Source organism: Sorghum bicolor, chromosome 1 (genome assembly GCF_000003195.3).
Source record: "Sorghum bicolor cultivar BTx623 chromosome 1, Sorghum_bicolor_NCBIv3, whole genome shotgun sequence".
NCBI classification, from domain to species: domain Eukaryota; kingdom Viridiplantae; phylum Streptophyta; class Magnoliopsida; order Poales; family Poaceae; genus Sorghum; species Sorghum bicolor.
In genome coordinates this window covers 8,627,013-8,645,250 of record NC_012870.2, presented here as the reverse complement: position 1 = coordinate 8,645,250, position 18,238 = coordinate 8,627,013, and the positions used below count along the sequence as shown (strand labels likewise).

General features: G+C 42.7%; 1 protein-coding gene across 1 annotated transcript; it reads left to right on the top strand.

The window, feature by feature from the left end:
- LOC8063364 (glutamate decarboxylase 1) lies at positions 9,859-17,713 on the top strand. The gene is made up of 7 exons (XM_002466512.2): positions 9,859-10,081; positions 10,205-10,409; positions 15,776-15,976; positions 16,084-16,298; positions 16,391-16,644; positions 16,741-16,793; positions 16,916-17,713. The coding sequence occupies exons 1-7, from the start codon at positions 9,996-9,998 to the stop codon at positions 17,381-17,383; spliced, it is 1,482 nt and encodes a 493-aa protein (XP_002466557.1). The 5' UTR covers positions 9,859-9,995; the 3' UTR covers positions 17,384-17,713.

The window sequence follows — 18,238 nt, the reverse complement described above, 5'->3', positions numbered from 1 at the left end:
TTTTAGCCTAAGCAACGCAGGTGGCGGTGGCAGCAATTCCGATGTGACTCAGCACGGGTATACGTAGGGGCACCGGCGGTGGCGCTGAAGGAAACACCAACGACGTTGGCACAACAGGTGCCAGCGACGGGAGCTGCTGCGGAGGTGGGTGGACGAGTGCCGGCGCCGATACTAGGCGTTGCTGTTGTGTCTCTCTTCTGAGTCGCTCATCTTGTGTCCTACTGTCCCATCATCCCGTGACGTTGATGGTAACTGCCTGGCCTCAGAAGCTATGTGGCGCTGTGCGGGCTGCCACAAAGCCCACAAAAGCTAGCGACGCTGCGCGGGCTGCCGCATATGCCCGCTAATTCTGTTGCAGCTCTCGCGGACGCAGAGCGGGCTGACTGCCGCCGCCCCATTTGCAATCTTACTCAGGGCCCTTGCAGATGCACCAACAGGGGCTGCCGTCGGCATCTGCTCCAGCCGCCGCTCCCAAGGAGTAGGGTGTAGGGCTCATCCCATCCAATGTTCTTTGGCGTGAATTGCTCTCCTTTAATTTGGTGCGGGTTCGTTGGCGTCTATGATTAGTAATAGTAAGTATGTAATATTCTCATGTCTGTTTGAGATACAATATTTACTAGATAGTGTGTTTGTGCGTTGCTATGAGATAACTAAATTTCTATACTAAAAATATACATGATCGTACAATAAAATAATAATACTATAAAATTTAAATATCGACGTTAAAGTGATATTTGATCAAAAAACAAAGTTTATGAAATTTCTGTGTGTTGCAACAGGAACATAATAATAACAGAACAATTTTGATTTGGACATGTGTCCTGAAAGTTTGATTGACTAAGAATTAGCGAGGTAGGGTAGGAAATGATCAAGTAATCAATAAAGAGAATTCAATGTGAAGCTTCGACAAAACACTGAAGTTACATATTTGGATAGACCCGTCTCATTACTTTCCACCCATCTCTGAGAGAGGTGCTCTTGAAATCTCCTATGCTCATCCGGGTTACAATTGAGCGAGCCATTTCATGGCATTGCCAATGGCCATTTCATTAAACACCCTGAGGACGTACCTCCGTTGGCTACAGTAGATGTATGATCGAGTTGGCGAGATTCTTGGCGACAAAGGCATGGAGTGCAGCACGTACACACGGACTCAAGCTGGGCATCGTCTTGCATCGTTGTTGCCTCAAGCTGTGCGATTGGTTGCCTGCCGGGGTCGATAACCGACGGTGGCAGGCGAACTACGGACCGAAGCGAGACGACGGATGGGATGCGGGTGATTTGCTTGAGGAGCCAATCCTTGTTGGGAGTGTTTCGTTTCTTAGACAAGGCAGGCTAGTAAACCTAAGACGGGCTAGCTTTGACCAGCTTTAACTAATGCAAGTAGCACATGTTTGGTTGCCTAGCTAAGCTTGGCTAAGAATCAGTGTGTTTGATTGCTTGGTTTAGTTTGAATAGACTCACCTCTTCCTTCACCTGGTAATTTTACCCCATTTCAGAACTTTAGTCGAACATGTTGTGGGCATGGTGGACGAGCACCTCGGCAACCATGGCAACGGGCCACCACGCCGCTGTGAGCTGTGAGTTGGAGAAGAAGGCCGAGTCGGCGAGATGGAAGAGGACCAGAAGGCTCGGAGGCCGAGCTCTCAGCGGATCTGGAAGGGGCGAGCTGAGCTCTCAGGGGAAGAGGATCTGCACGAGAGCTCCGTCGTTCCTCGGCGTCGGGAGGGAGCTCGACGAAGGTGTCGGGAAAGGGGCGAGGCGTGCCATCCCGGCGAAGGTGTCGGGGGAGGGGCGAGGCACAAGCAGCATGGTGGACGGAGACGTCGAGGCAGAGGCCGCGACCGCGACTGGAGAAGACAGTGACCTACACGGCGGTGAGCGCGAGAGCTACGTCGTTCCTCGGCATCGAAAGGGAACTCGACGAGATCTCCTCCATCACGTGAGCGGCGGCGACCGTCGTTCCGCCATCACGGGAGGGAGCTCGACGAGATCTCCTCTCTCGCGTCGTGGTCGCAGAGATGGCGTACGGGGCGAAGGTGGAGGTGAGGGGAGGGATGGCCACGGTGATGGCGTACGGGGCGAAGGCGGAGATGGCCGCGGTGCGAGCTCGGTAGTGGTGGAGGTGAGGGGAGGAATGGCGTACGGGGTGCGAGGCATCCGGAGGTGAGAGGAGCGGGCTACGACACAGGACGGAGCCAGGCTTGCGGAGGACGGCCAAATCGGGCATTTCCAGGAAGCCACCCAAATCGCTCGATTTGGGCTTACTGGAGCCTGGCTAATAGGCTATCCAGTCATCCAAACAGGCCCAAGTTGCATTTCATAAGCCTAGCTAGACACTAATGCAGACAACTAAACACACTCATAGTGTTGATCTAATCCCATCAACCGTGGCTACCAGGCCTTCCTCTCCCACCTTATCGTGATCCCCACCGTGGAAGATGTCTCGACGGGTGCGGAGGCGGCGCGCTTGGTCGGATTGCCGCCCAGCCGTTGACGTACATTCTGGCCTTCAAACGGGACAAGGTTCTCCTAAACAAGCGACTGAAGATCGCTCCGCCGACCACACTGGTTTTGCATGTGCTGAGGGGGATACTTGACGCCCTGTGTTCCGGGACCTTGTCATCGAGGGCATAAACGTGTTGTTCATATCGTTCAACTGGCGCACGTGCGAGCTCTTCCGAGAGAACTCGTAGGACGCGACGTTGAGCGCTTTTTGGTTGACCCATTTATGTAGGGGGTGTTTAGTTCCCCTTCTATTCCAAATTTTTTTAGATTTTGGTTCATCATTTTGTATAATAGAACTAAACACCATGCAAAATTTTTGGCAAAAGGTAGTTATTCTGTATTTTAGATTTTGGTCTCAAGAGGCCAAAAAAAGTCTAAAAGAGCCTTAAGAGGCTCTTATGAGAGCAATAAATTCCGAAATTTAGATGAAACTAAACATGACCCTAAAAATTTTAGTATTTTGCATTCCGTTATTCCAAAGTAATTGGCATTTTGTAATTTATGGGGAACTAAACACCCTTGTAATATTGATCCATAAAAGTTTTTGCTAGGTCGGTCCGGCTGTTAATCATGTAGCGCGTTTGTTACGTGTTGTTTGTATTGTAAACTTTTTCTTCTTAATCTTAATATAATAATACACAGATCTCCTGGGTGTTCGAGAAAAAAAAACGCATTAGACCACACATGTTATAGAGATGAATTTACAGCTACCAACACCCTCGTATCCCAACCCCTAAGATACATGTAGCCGAGATATTAGATGGCGAAAAACTTCAACAATGTAAATACAAAGAAACTAAAATGAAAGAGAAAAATAAAATAAAAAAAAAGGAGAGTAGCCGCCCTTTGCGGCATGTTTCATATTGATGTTTTTGATTTCTAAATGGTTGAGAGTAGAATCAAAGCTTAAGCCAAATCATTATCAAAGCAAAGAAAAGAATTACTCCATAGGCTAGTTGAAGCCAGAACCATGTTCACACCCGTTAGGGTGAGAGGAGAACCATATATCTTTATTAAACCAAATTCAACCAAAGAAATGGGTTGCTTCGCGTGTTAGTGCTCAAAAGTCATACGAGTATGTTCATTTGAGCTTATCAACCGAATCTGACAGTCATTCAGTAGTGTTTTTTTATTAATATTCAGTGGTGTTTTTTTATAATGAATTAATAAATAATATTTTCTATCTTAATTTATCAGTCAAATGAACAAAGACGGATGACAGATGCAGGTGGATTAGTTGGAGGGAGAACCGGAGTAACCGAGGCCGACGCCCGCTGGTCGCGGTTGGCACTTATTGGCAGAGCGCTGCCCCAAGCGGCCAAGCACCCCAACCCCCCGCGTGGGTGGCTGGTGGAATGGCAGCATATTATGCCGTGTCCGTCGTGGTCCAAGCGCTCGATCGAGGCTTTGCTGGATAGACGTACGCGGACAGTGATGCCATGCAAGGACTTGTGCGTGGAGGGAGAGAAGCTCGTTGCACGCGGTCAGGTCATATGCTCGTACCGCCCGAGCGGGACGGAGACGTCACCGTCCGGCGCGCGATCGCTGCGTGCCAAGTGAGGACTAGTATAGGCTATATGGAGAACCGTGCTGTGTTTCTCGTTCTCGGGCTGTTTTTTTTTCTGTGCTGGACTTTTTGGTGCCAGCAAATTTGATCTATGCCGTCGGCTTGTTTTTTGATAATAATAATAATAATAATAATAATAATAATTTGAACTGTAAAGTTGCAATATGAATAGAATGGTCTACAACTCTAGATCATGGTGGTCATCAGCTGCCAGCGGGCCCACATCGCTAAGACTTCTGCTGCCTAGAATTCTTTTTGACTGGAAATTCTGTTCCATGGTGGCTGCTAATTAAGGTCTACAAGTACAAGTTCTTGCATATATGCAGGGACGACTAGTCTTGGATGATTGAATGATCATCGTTACCACGTACACTTATCCATGTACAGTATTCGGATACGCATTGGAAATTTGTAACCTATATGTTCCGTCACTCAGACGGCAGACTCCGAGCTTTCTCCGTGGCCTTGTTCAGTTCCAATTTTTTTTAAAAAAAAAAGATACCGTAGTGTTTTTGTTTATATTGGATAAATATTATTTAATTATAGACTAACTAGTTTTAAAAGATTCGTCTCACAAATTACAGATAAACTGTGTAATTAGTTATTTCTGTTATCTATATTTAATACTTTATGTATGTGCCGCAAGATTTGATGTGATAGGAAATCTAAAAAAATTTGTAAAACTTTTTGAAAACTAAACAAGGCCCTGATTTCTCCTTGCAAAATAGGGCGCTAGTTTCAGGGGGAGAATCAGGAAAAGGATAAACAGCTCCGGCCTCCAGCCGAATTCTTTTTTTCTCTGCCTTGTTTAATTTGCGAAAATTTTGGTTTCAGCAACTGTAGCGCTTTCGTTTGTATTTAATAATTATTGTCTAATCATAAACTAACTAGGTTCAAAAATTCGTCTTGCAAATTAAAGATAAATTGTGCAATTAATTTTTATTTTAATCTATATTTAATACTCCATGCATATATCTAAAGATTTAATATGATAAAGAATCTTAAAAATTTTTTGATCTAAATTAGACCTTGGGTTGGGTTCGTGGCTTGATTACTGACATGAATAGTCTACTACGCACCCCACAAGTTGCACGCAAATTTATTACAGATCAGGAACGATTACTTGCTGTCACGTTGTTCATGACAGCTCGTGTGGATATTTTAGGTTTTTTTGGTTTTCGGAACTATAGCACTTTCATTTTTATTTGACAAATATTGTCCAATCGTAGAGTAACTAGGCTTAAAAGATCCATCTCGCGATTTATAGGTAAATTGTATAATTAGTTTTAATTTTCGTCTATATTTAATGCTCCATGCATGTGCCGCAAGATTCGATGTGACAGGAATCTTGAAAAGTTTTTGGTTTTTGGGTTGAACTAAACAAGGCCTTAATTAGGTAGGTATCTAGAGTTGGAAGTGCCAAACAGCCACACTAACTTAGTTAAATACTCCCTATCTATTCTAAAATAAGTAACATTTTAATTTGGAACTGGCACGTTAATTTGTCTTGAAAAATATTTTACACATTGCTTTTTACGTGTTCAGTTTCAGTGTTTGAAATGAAGTGATATAGGTGTAAATTTGTCTTGAAATTTAACTCTATAAAATTGCATGTTTGTTTATATTTTATTTTAAAACTATACTATAATAAAAATAATTGTCAAAAGTTTGAAATAGTTGTTATTCAAATAATTAACAAATTTAGAAAACTTTGTCTATGGAAGGGAGCTGACTTTAATGCAAAGCAAAAACCAAAGGCAACCTCCACTAGTGTATGCAAATCAAAGGATCAGAGGGGTCTCGGAGTATTAGGGCACTCACAATGCAGACTCTATCATGGAGTCTAAAGTTATTTATTACCTCGAATAATGTGGACTTGGAGTCTAAATAAGACTTAGAGTCTTATTTTTTCTACCTCTTTTTTCAATAAATATGCTGCCACATCAGCAAAATACCACAAATAATATGTAATTAATTGTCTTGGATTCTTTGATAGAGTCTTGCATTGGGAGTGCCCTTAGGCATCAAGACTCAGAATGAAGCATTAATCTTAAAAATACCTTCACAAGTTCCTAAATAAAGTAGACACCCCTTGGGTCTCTTTGATTTGGGAGAAATATTACAACAATGGAAGATTGACGGGTGATAACAAAAAGGGATGTGCCGAAGCTCCTGGAAATATTAGGGGAATGACCATAGCAATGATAAATGATGGTAAATCTTGTCGTTTTTGGGATGATCTTTGGAGCGATGAAATTTTATCCGAGAAATTTTCTGAGTTGTACTCTTTTGCCAAGAAGAAGAAAATCAATACTGCTATTGGGTTGACTACTACCGAGAGTCAGGATCTTCTTCATTTACCTATTTCTCAAGAGGCCTTTTCACAAATGGGCCAGCTTCAAGAAATAATGGTCAATGTGGTGATCAGCAATGACCATTGACCCTGATACTTGGCTCTACATCTAGAATACAAGCAACTTTTTAGTCAAGAAGACATACAAGCATCTATGTGGTCATATGAACATTCACCCAGCTTTCAAATGGATGTGGGCAAGCTCTTGCCAACCCAAGCATAAAATTTTCTTTTGGTTACTGTAGAAGGATAGGTTGAGTACTAGAGAACTATTGAAGAGGAAACACATGGTGCTACAGAGTTACAATTGTGCCCTCTGCAATACAATTATAGAAGAATTTCATATACACATTACTTGGTTGTCCATTTGCTAATCAATGTTGGTCCCTTATTAACATTCAGGTGGATCATTCTCTAGACCCTTTTGAGTGCTTACAAAGTTTCAGAAATCAGTTGCAGGTTTCATTTTTCAAGGAAATTATTATCATCATGTGTTGGACGATTTGGAAAGCAAGGAATGACTTACTCTTTCATTGGGTGGCCCCGTCCCTTCTAATGGCAAAGCATAACTTTATAGACGACTTCCAATTGCTACTTCTACGAGCCAAGAACAATTACTCTCCAAGTTTAGATCTATGGATAGCAAATCTCCAATAGCTCTTTTTGTGCAGTCTTGTTAGTGCTCTTTATTTCCTTCTTGATATCTTAATTGACCCCCGCCTCCCCTTTGTTCTGCCTTAGCTCTCTTTAGCTTTGTTAGATTCTTTTGTTTGTAAGACTCCTTTGTTTCTTTAATTCTAGTTAATCTCTATAGGGGTGTAAACCCTCTAGTTTCCTCAAAAAAAAGTTTGAAATAGTTGACACAATTCTAAAGTGCCATTTATTTATGATAGTATGGAGTAAAGGTACTTGCAAACTAGCTAGACATAGCTCAATTGGTCAGCTTCTCGTGGTGGAACCTACATTACTAGATTTAATGGCACTATTCTATCACTGGTAGGCTAGGTTGATAGACTATGTGTCCAGAATGACAATGGATAGGCGATGAGTCACGATCTCAAGATTTGTTGACTTAATTCATAGAAGGTGTTCATAGAAATAGGACGCATGTGTGCATATACGTGAGCTTTACAGCGTGTTTTGAAAAAAAAACATATATATACCTTGTGCAAAACCTGACCCATGAAACTATTGTTGCTTTTACCCAAAGTCATAGATGACGTCAAGAGTGATTTGTGGAAGTTCATTAGTACAAGCATAATCAAAAGGCTGCTTGATTCTATAGAAATGATTTGGTTGACTCCCCTCAATGAGAAAACATTTTTATGTGTTTTTTTCTACAATTATTACATGCTACTTATATTTTTGGAGACAAAATAATGAGCTACCTAATAATGGTATTTAAAAATAAGTCTTTCTTGACGAAAAGCATGCATTGCCACTTCATGTCAATGATTAGAAAGACATTTGAAAACTGATCAACAAATAATTGTGGACATATTGATTATATAGATGGCTCGACCGTGTTCTCTAGAAGGTTTTGACATCTTCACTTTGTTGCCATTGATTACAAGTGATAGGACCTTTCACACTTAAATAAGTTTAAGCATATATCATTTTAAAAGTTTAGCGGTCTAGATAGATGACATCACGGGACAAGGTTAAAGGCTGCTAGTGCATTTTGCTCTTATTGTGCAATAATTAAAATCATATTTTATCACTTAGAAAAATGATGCTTTATATATACTTCCTCCGTTCTAAGTTTCTAGATGCTGGCAAAACATACATGTACTCTCACATTTTCTTTCTCGGAGGATAGGTATCTCTTGGTTTTGACAATTAACATTTTCATACACTCATAATTAGCTTCTTCTGTATATAGAAGGCAACGTCCCATTTTGTGTACAATGTTATTCATTTGACATTAAACCCTATAGAATTATTTATTTTGAGACGGAGGGATATGAAAAAAGGTCACTTGCTATATATGTAAAGTCTAACACAAGAGTTATAAAAATATTATTATTTATAAACAACTATCAAAATACAAATGTTGTATACTGAAGATCATAGTTGCAACTCAGAAGAAACACAAACGTGTGAGAACAAGAAACTTGAGCAGATACAAAATTTGTTAAACAGTTCACTGAATGCATTTTTATTTTGGCTCCGTTTGACCAAGCTCTAGCTCTAAGAATTTCAGTTATTTATAGGATCGAAAAATCTTAGGTCTCTAGCTAGAGATACATATAGTTAGTTTATTTATTTATCTATAGTTTAGACTAGATATCAATATCTAGACTGCTTTGATTTAACCTATAAATTATAGATCTAACATGAATCTTGGAGGTAGAGATGTGCAAAGCTGGTATGCCAAGTTTTTTTTTCCCCCGATGACTCTTTTGTTTGAAACTAGGAAACCATTTAATACTTTTTTGTGGGGACTGTTGGGAGATTCTATAAATGTTGTTAAGTATTTTAGTAGACGTGTCTTTGAAGTTAGAGTGATGTTTTCCCCTAAATTTGCTGAAAAGGACTTGATCCGTAGTATTGAGTAGATGGTCATCATAAAAGTGAGATGGCCGGCCCCAAAAGCCCAAACCACTGGAGTTCTTTTAGAGCAAGGATTCTAGCGTGTTTATTGTAATGGCAATTTGAATCAATGGTTAACAGTAGTGGACGACGCTCATGAGGAGCAAGATCTCCCAACAACCACTCCATATTCCCGTCGTGCTTGGCCCGTATCATATGCGTACAAGTACAAACGAACAAACCTTTCAAGTTCTCTCTATCCGCGATTAGAAGATGCAAATTAAGAGCCACGAGGTGTGATTGTGTGAACTACATACAAGCATGCATGGATTAATAGGTTAATACATTTGAAATAATAATCATAAAAAACAGTGGTAGCAAAGCGTGTGGCCAAACACAAAAGAATCACCGGCCCTGCCTGCCTCCACCGTTCCTCTAGCACCTTGCTTCCCGCCTGCCGGCATTAGGGAAACCAATCCTCCACTAACAATTAATTTAATTTATTTATCAGTACTAATTAATTGACAAAAGGGAACAACAAAGTGCAATTTTTATTTTATACTACAAGGGAAGAAAATAAGAGAAAGAGATCGGGCAACATGGAAGGAGCGCGTGACGAGTAAAATAGTAAACTTTCCGCGTACAAAGACCGGACCGTGGCGAAGGGCGATCGCGGATCGGTCAGACAGTACACACCGTCACAAGTCACACCGCGCCCCATGTAAATAGTAATTAACACGGGCCAGAAGGACCCGCTCGTTTAACTTTTACTACTACACCTCGGAGGCACAGGGTTCTGTGTGTGTGTGTGTTCGTTTTTTTTTTTCCTCACCACGCACCCATTCCATTCCATAATTTAATTAATATTAATAGAGCCGCAAAGCCGCGGGTCGACCGCGTCGGGCGTCCGGCGTCGGTTCCTGCTCTGGGCTATATCCCCCCTCCCCCAAGGCCCAAGCCACAACCAGCAGGCAGCAGCAGCAGCAGCAAAACACACCCTTCTTCCTCCCCGCCGGCGAGAGATCGACGAACGAGATGGTGCTGTCACACGGTGTCGGCGGCTCCGATGAGTCCGTCCACTCGACGTTCGCGTCCCGCTACGTCCGCGCCTCCCTGCCCAGGCACGTCGATCTGCCGCGCCGCCCCTTGTTGGCCTTGCGCTCACTCGAGAGCATTACGCTGCGGTTTTTCCTCGCCGGCACAGCCGCCGCTAACCGCCTGATCGATGACTGGCCCGCCCGCAGGTTCCGGATGCCGGAGCAGTCGATCCCCAAGGAGGCGGCGTACCAGATCATCAACGACGAGCTGATGCTGGACGGGAACCCGCGGCTGAACCTGGCCTCCTTCGTCACCACGTGGATGGAGCCCGAGTGCGACAAGCTCATCCAGGCCTCCGTCAATAAGAACTACGTCGACATGGACGAGTACCCCGTCACCACCGAGCTGCAGGTACGCTCGCGCCGCGGCGCCTCGCTCCTGTTTCTTCCTCCGTCGATCGCTCATCAATCGAGCCGCAGCTATCTAAGGCTACCCTTTCGGGTCATCATGATAGCGTGGTTCGTCGTCGCCATCCCGAATGCCCAAATCAGATCCATCATTCTCCCCACTTTCCCTTGCCTGCTTGCCCCCCGTTTTTCGATTGGTTGTTTGCGATGCACCAGTAGTCAAAACAGGGCTCGTGCTTTTTCATTGGCCCACTTGGCCTCTGATCTGGCTTTGGATCTTTTTTACTTATTTAAATTTATATATTATCGATGGATGGCAATCTGGCCTTGGATTCAGAAAACAATACTGAAAAACAATCCAAAAATGATCGAGTATCCAGTATCCACTATCCAGGCCAGCCATCACACATATATATACTCCGATACTCGTTACTGCAATGCTGACTTCGTGTCCCCTTTCTGGCCTGGGGCAGTGGGGCTCAATTCTTCCTCCACCGCTAGCCTATTTCCCCTTTCAGGCCCCTTTTGAAATAGGAAAAAGTCTACATCACCCTCTAAACTAGGAGGTGGTGTCTACTTTACCCCCGAACTATGAAACAGTCTAATTTACCCCCTAAACTATCCAAAACCGTTCAAATCACCCCCCGGGCGGTTTTTGATGGCGGTTTTGCTACAGTACCGTGGTTTTGACTTTTTCTTTTTCCCTATTTATTTTCATATAATTTTTGAAAAAATCATAGTAAAATCAGAGAAAAATCATAAAATATCATAAAATAGAAAATCTAATTTTGTTGGACTTCGCATGAGTAGATCTACACAATGAATATATAATATGGTATACTTTAATACAAATTTTTTCCGTAGCTTTAAATTAGTTAGAAAAATCAAATTTTATCTATAATTAATTGGAATAATTCATAGCTGCAGCTTCTGTGGTCCAATTGTGGTGAAAATTTTATGGTGGACTAATTATTCTATGCTTGAACTATAGTATATATTTCACACTCATCGGATCATGTATAACTAAGTTTATTCAGGTTTATGCTTGTTAAATATAAATAAATATATAACTAAGTTATAAATGATCCGATGAGTATGAAATATCTACTATAGTTCAAGCATAGAATAATTAGTCCACCATAAAAATTTTACCACAATTGGACCACAGAAGCTGCAGCTATGAATTATTCCAATTAATTACACATAAAATTTGATTTTTCTAATTAATTTAAAGCTACAGAAAAAAATTATACTAAAGTATATCATATTATATATTTATTGCGTAGATCTACTCATGTGGAGTCCAACAAAATTAGATTTTCTATTTTATGATTTTCCTGTAATTTATTATGATGTTTCAAAGATTATATGAAAACAAATAGGAAAACAGGAAAAGTCAAAAACACGGTTACTGTAGCAAACCTATGGTTACTGTAGCAAAACCGCCATCAAAAACCACTCGGGGTGTGATTTGAACGGTTTTGGATAGTTCAGGGGGTAAATTAGACGGTTTCATAATTCGGGGGGTAAAGTAGACACCACCATATAGTTCAGGGGGTGATGTAGACTTTTTTCTTTTGAAATATGTAAAAATTTTCTGTCTCAACGTTTTTTATATATAAAAACGAATTGATTTCTGTGAAATATTTAAAAAATCCTACGTTCCAAATAAATCTCATGTTGAGACAGAGAGTAACGGAGATACGAATCAAACACTGGCCCCCCAATTCCCCTCACTCTGGATGAGTGATGAGTCGGTGTTCTGCTGCCTTTGAAGCTTCGCAACAGCAAGCGTAGCGGGGACAATACCCGGTCCCCAGGACAACTGGACAAGCAATGATGACTTTCCTAGTTTATTTTCCGTGGATTCAGTCAATACGTTTGGGCCCGTCCAAACCAGACAAAAAAAAAAAGGTTTACACGCACCAACCTCCTCCATATTAGTTGGCAGTTTTGACCCTAATGTTTATTTAAAATTTTGACAATTAGTCTTTGTATTAGTATTTGTAAATAAAAATAGCCAAAAATGTTTGACATGCTTAAAGTACCATTGGTATAACAAACCTAATGAAGTATACATTTCTTGTTTGTTTAATTTAGGCCTTGTTTAGTTACCCAAAAATTTTGCAAAATTTTTCAGATTCTCCGTCACATCGAATCTTTAGATGTATGCATGAAATATTAAATATAGATAAAAATAAAAACTAATTGCACAGTTTGGTCGGAATTGACGAGATGAATCTTTTGAGCCTAGTTAGTCCATAATTGGATAATATTTGTCAAATACAAACGAAAGTGTTACTATTCATATTTTGCAAAATTTTTTGGAAGTAAACAAGGCCTTAATGCAGTATCAGCAAATGATATTGATCAAAGTTTGCCTAACCGTGCATACCTGTCAATTGTTCCTGGTCAAGGACTCAAGGGTAGTAGTGTCGCCTGGTGCGAGGTTGTAGTCGGATGGACGGACGACGAACCTGCTTGTTGTGTTGATGGCCATCGATGGGATATACGCATGTGATTGTTTTCAGTGATCATTTTCTTCCGCGATGGAGCATCCAACAAGCAGGTTCCTTCCCTGGTCCACGGTCCCACCACTGTTTCTTTCTCCACCTTCCGCTGTAATGATAGAGCGCGAGAGACCGAGAGTGACGGAGATATGATCGAACGAAGCGCTGGCTCATTTCCCTTGATACCTTGGATCAGACGATCAGTCCATGCCTCCATGATCCTGCACTTCTGCTGCCTTCGCAGTTCGCAATGGCAATCAGCAAGCGTAATGCTGCGATTTGCGAACAAATCCGGGAGCCCCGTACGTCCGTACCCAATGTATATCCGCGGGAATCTGCGGACCGGCCCACCGGACAACGCAGCGATGCCGATGCGAAGCCGTTTGCACATATCAGGACAGTTCAGGGCAAACAGTCTATGTCTGTGGATTTGGACAAATCGCATGTGACTGATTCAGTGATTCGTGTCGCGCAGTTTAGTTCCAAAAAATTTTGCAAAATTTTTCAGATTTCTCGTCACATCGAATCTTTAGACGTATGCATAAAGTATTAAATATAGACGAAAATAAAAACTAATTGTACAGTTTGGTCGAAATTAACGAGACGAATCTTTTAACACTAGTTAGTCTATGATTGGATAATATTTGTCAAATACAAACGAAAATGTCACTATTCATATTTTGTAAAAAAAATTGGAAATAAACAACCATGGGCTCGAGCTCGATGTGGATTGTGGTGTTTGTAAAGTGTCACGTGGTGCGAGGTCAGCGAGGAACCTGCTCTAGGGCTCGTTGTCTTTAGTGCAGGTTTTTAGTAGTAGATCCTGGTATCCCATACAATTATCTGTATTTTTAGGCAGTGTATCTGTTCTCTCTCTCTCTCTCTGCCTTTCTGAAATAAAGGAACGCGTGACACTACATGATCAGCGCCTGCCCGCTGCTGCCATTGGCCGGTCGCCGTCGCTGACACCGAACACGAGGCCTTGCTCAGGGGGCACCCACCAATAATGCCGCGGCAGCCGGTGCTCTGACATCAGGGTGTCCTTAAGTGATGAGTACTTGTGTTGTCAAAAAAAAGTGATAACTATTGTGTTGTCAAAAAAAGTGATGACTAACAGAACTAATGAAAGACATTCTACTACTAACAAGTGGCCACACGTCAAGATTAGAGATCAGACGAGTCTATGTTGTGGACTTGTGGTTTTGGAGTTTTAGTTTGCCTTGTCCATTGCCAATATGACGGCATCCACCAAGTTCGACCGGCCATCGAGAGTTGGAAGGTCAGCATTTGCTTACACAAAATGTCTGATCAATCTGTTACAAAATTTATGAGTAAGTGGTTTGTGTAATTTCATTCGTCTAATTTCATGGATCCAATGTCCAGAGCCATGCCTAGAAGGCTGGAATGCAGTTTTTTTAAAAAAATCCTGTTTTTTTTTTTGAAAAAAAATGAGGTAATTTTTATATTTTTTATAAATTTTCTCTATTTTAATTTTCGTATGATTTTTTAATAATTTTCCCTAGCCAGTGTAGAGTAGATGTTGTTAATCTCGGTTTTGAGATATTTTAGCTTACTTTGAATAATGGCAGAGGTGGTAATTAGATGCAAATATGTTTCCTTTATTTTCTTTTCCTAATGGTAGGTGGGTAATTTGTATAAAACAATTAGGGGTTCATGAAAATAAAATAAAATATAGATTATGTTCATCATGGATTAGTCTTTAATGCTTTTTCATGATTGCAGAGGTAATAAACATTTAGAAAATAAAAAGCATTTAGAAAATGAAATATATACAATTATTATGATAAGCGGTGATAGCGATGAAAACGGATCGGATCGGTACGGATAATGTCTTTCCTATATCCTAATCCGTTTTTCTTTGTCAGATTCGGTGCGGAGCGGATAATACACGGATGTGGATGTAGATACGGTTTTTTTCGGTAGTCGGAACTGGTACGGATATGGAGCGAAAACGGATCGGAGACGGAGTTTAATAGTCGAGTAACATGTGCATACTTAGAGAATTATATGCTTGTGAAGAATTTATTTAGTACAAACAAGAATAGGCAATAGATAATAATCTTGCATTGCATTCCATATTGCTACTCTCACACTAATAATTAACACTTAACATGATATCTTCACCAAAAAATAATAAGTTATTAGCCAATAAATAATAGCATCTAGCAAATTTCTTAATTTAAAAATTAGAACATTAAACAACCACATCATAAAATAAAAGTCCTCAACTAACAAATTTTTTAAAATCCTAAATTATTTAGTCTTGGAAGAGAAACCTTCGGATATCCTATTTTAAACATCGGATAATCCGCATAAAATTTGTGGATAATCCATATCCGCCGGATTTTACCTATTCCATATCCTACCCCATATCCGCAGATAATCGGATTCGGATTATCCGTATCCGCACGGATGTTAAAAGTTCTTCTCCATATCCTCAAAATTCGAATTCAGATCGGATCGGTTCGGAGAATTATCCACGCCACTTTCACCCCTAAGCGGTGGTGATTAGAGTCTACTGATTTTTTTGAAAGAATTTTTTAGAATTTTCTTTCCTTCTCAGCACATCTCGTGAGAATTGATGAGGAGGCTCAATTTGAATAGTAAGATGTGTGGGTAAATATCATGAAATGTGGTTGATATTTGCAACTGCATTTGAAATCCTTAAGATTGCCTGATTCAAATTACTAAGTTCCTTTTCTTTTGAAATCCAAAATAATATAAGAGGCGCTACAACACAAGTTCAGAACGACATTTGTCCTTCCTCATTTGCACGGTAAAAGAGCAGAATGATCATCGATTTGATTTAAACTTTTTCGTCTGAATTGTGATTGTGCAGAACCGGTGCGTGAACATGATCGCGCATCTCTTCAACGCTCCTCTCGGGGACTCTGAAACTGCTGTTGGAGTGGGCACCGTCGGCTCGTCCGAGGCCATCATGCTGGCTGGGCTGGCGTTCAAGAGGCGTTGGCAGAACAAGATGAAGGCCGCCGGCAAGCCCTGCGACAAGCCAAACATTGTCACCGGCGCCAATGTCCAAGTAAGCAAATTGCAATCCTATTCTGTCTGCATAGGCCACGCACTCTGTGCTTCAGATTTCAAGTATTCCATTTACCAACCTATCAATGTGTTTGGCAAAAAATGCAGGTTTGCTGGGAGAAGTTCGCGCGCTACTTCGAGGTGGAGCTGAAGGAAGTGAAGCTGAGCGACGGCTACTACGTCATGGACCCGCAGAAGGCCGTGGACATGGTGGACGAGAACACCATCTGTGTCGCGGCCATCCTCGGCTCCACACTGAACGGCGAGTTCGAGGACGTTAAGCTGCTCAACGACCTGCTTACCAAGAAGAACGCGGAGACAGGGTAAATAATACTGTAAATAGACAAGCAAAGCACCCTCGTAAATATACATGCTGGTCCGTGCGACCCTTATGAGCTTGGACTAAAACGTGCAGCTGGGACACACCGATCCACGTGGACGCGGCGAGCGGTGGGTTCATCGCGCCGTTCCTGTACCCGGAACTGGAGTGGGACTTCCGTCTGCCGCTCGTGAAGAGCATCAACGTCAGTGGGCACAAGTATGGCCTGGTCTACGCCGGCATCGGGTGGTGCATCTGGAGGAGCAAGGAGGACCTGCCGGAGGAGCTCATCTTCCACATCAACTACCTCGGCGCCGACCAGCCCACCTTCACCCTCAACTTCTCCAAAGGTGCCATTTTCGGCTCCTTTTCCCCTGTTCTTTGATGCAGTGTGTGTCATACAGGCAGGCAGGCTAATCTGCTCATGATGCACAAAACAATTTCAGGCTCCAGCCAGGTCATTGCACAGTACTACCAGCTGATCCGCCTTGGCTTTGAGGTAAATTACTTGATTTCATCGCTTTGCACAAACTTGCATTGTGTAACGTACAGCTGTGGAAAATATATTGGAAAATAAGTACGCTGTCGATTGTTAAGAAGCTAGCGTGTTTGGAAATGCAGGGTTACAAGAACATCATGGAGAATTGCCAGGAGAACGCGATGGTTCTGAAGCAAGGTCTGGAGAAGACGGGCAAGTTCAACATCGTGTCCAAGGACAATGGCGTGCCGCTGGTGGCCTTCTCCCTCAAGGACAGCAGCCGGCACAACGAATTCGAGATCTCCGACTTCCTGCGCCGCTTCGGCTGGATCGTGCCGGCCTACACCATGCCCCCCGACGCGCAGCACGTGACGGTGCTCCGCGTCGTCATCCGCGAGGACTTCAGCCGCACCCTCGCGGAGCGCCTGGTGCTCGACATCGAGAAGGTGCTGCACGAGCTGGACGCGCTGCCCGCCCGCGTCCCCAGCGGCGACCTCGCCGCGCTCGCCGCCGCCGAGGCCAGCGAGAAGGCGATGGAGAAGCAGCGGGAGGTGATCTCGCTCTGGAAGAGGGCCGTCCTCGCCAAGAAGAAGACCAACGGCGTCTGCTAAGCAGCCGAGCCGATGCATTTCCGGCCCTATGTGCGTGGGGGGTGCTGTTTGCTAAGTTGCCCCTATTTTATCTGAACATCTGCTGAAATTTGTCTGAGTACGTGTTTTTTAGTTTTTATTACCCCTCCGGATGAAGGCTGCTATGTGTCGAGGTTAAGTTTTAGAGGACAGAGAATTGCTCCGGCTCGATGTAATGTAGCGAGTGTATTATATGCCACCCGTTAGTCCTTGCAAATAATATTGCGCGCTGTCGCTGAGCACCAATTACATGCTGGTTTGTAACAGTCTGCATCTTATAGATTCTTAATTGGTATAAAATGATTTTATGCATAAAGTGAACGTTTTTTCAACTTCTATTCTAATAGTTCATTTTAGAGAATCACTTTATATAGAATCAAAATATAATCACGTTCTAGTAAAAAAATAAACAGAGTCCCCCCCGAAATGAGAAGTGAGTAGCAGCTCACTCCCAGTCCCATCTTGATTTCTCGAGCGCCGCGGCGAGAGCATCCGGCGGCGCACGGCGCTGAACCTGTGACAGACAAGCGGTCTCGTGGACGTGGGACGGAGGCGGAGAGACCGAAGAACCCGAGGCCTGAAATCGTGTGCATCCGATTTTTTGGGCCGGGAAACTGTTCCATAGCCCATCACAAGACAAATAACGCGGAGGTCGCAGGCCCTCTGGTCACATTCGCTCCGGTCCAGTGCAGACTACAGACTGCCCAAATTGGATCTCTGCTCTATATAGTGCAGACTGCAGGGCAGCGTGCCGTTCCATCTAACGGTGACGCTTACAAACGCCTGATTTTTACTTTTACAGCACCAAGCCACTTCTAGTGATTCTGTGGTAAAGAC

What these genes read in the sequence shown, in the direction of transcription:
- LOC8063364 (XM_002466512.2), top strand. Translation starts at nt 9,996, where the DNA reads ATGGTGCTGTCACACGGTGTCGGCGGCTCCGATGAGTCCGTCCACTCG. An exon ending in GTCCGCGCCTCCCTGCCCAG is followed by an intron (nt 10,082 to 10,204) that starts GCACGTCGATCT and finishes GCCCGCCCGCAG; the next exon opens with GTTCCGGATGCCGGAGCAGT. An exon ending in CCGTCACCACCGAGCTGCAG is followed by an intron (nt 10,410 to 15,775) that starts GTACGCTCGCGC and finishes GTGATTGTGCAG; the next exon opens with AACCGGTGCGTGAACATGAT.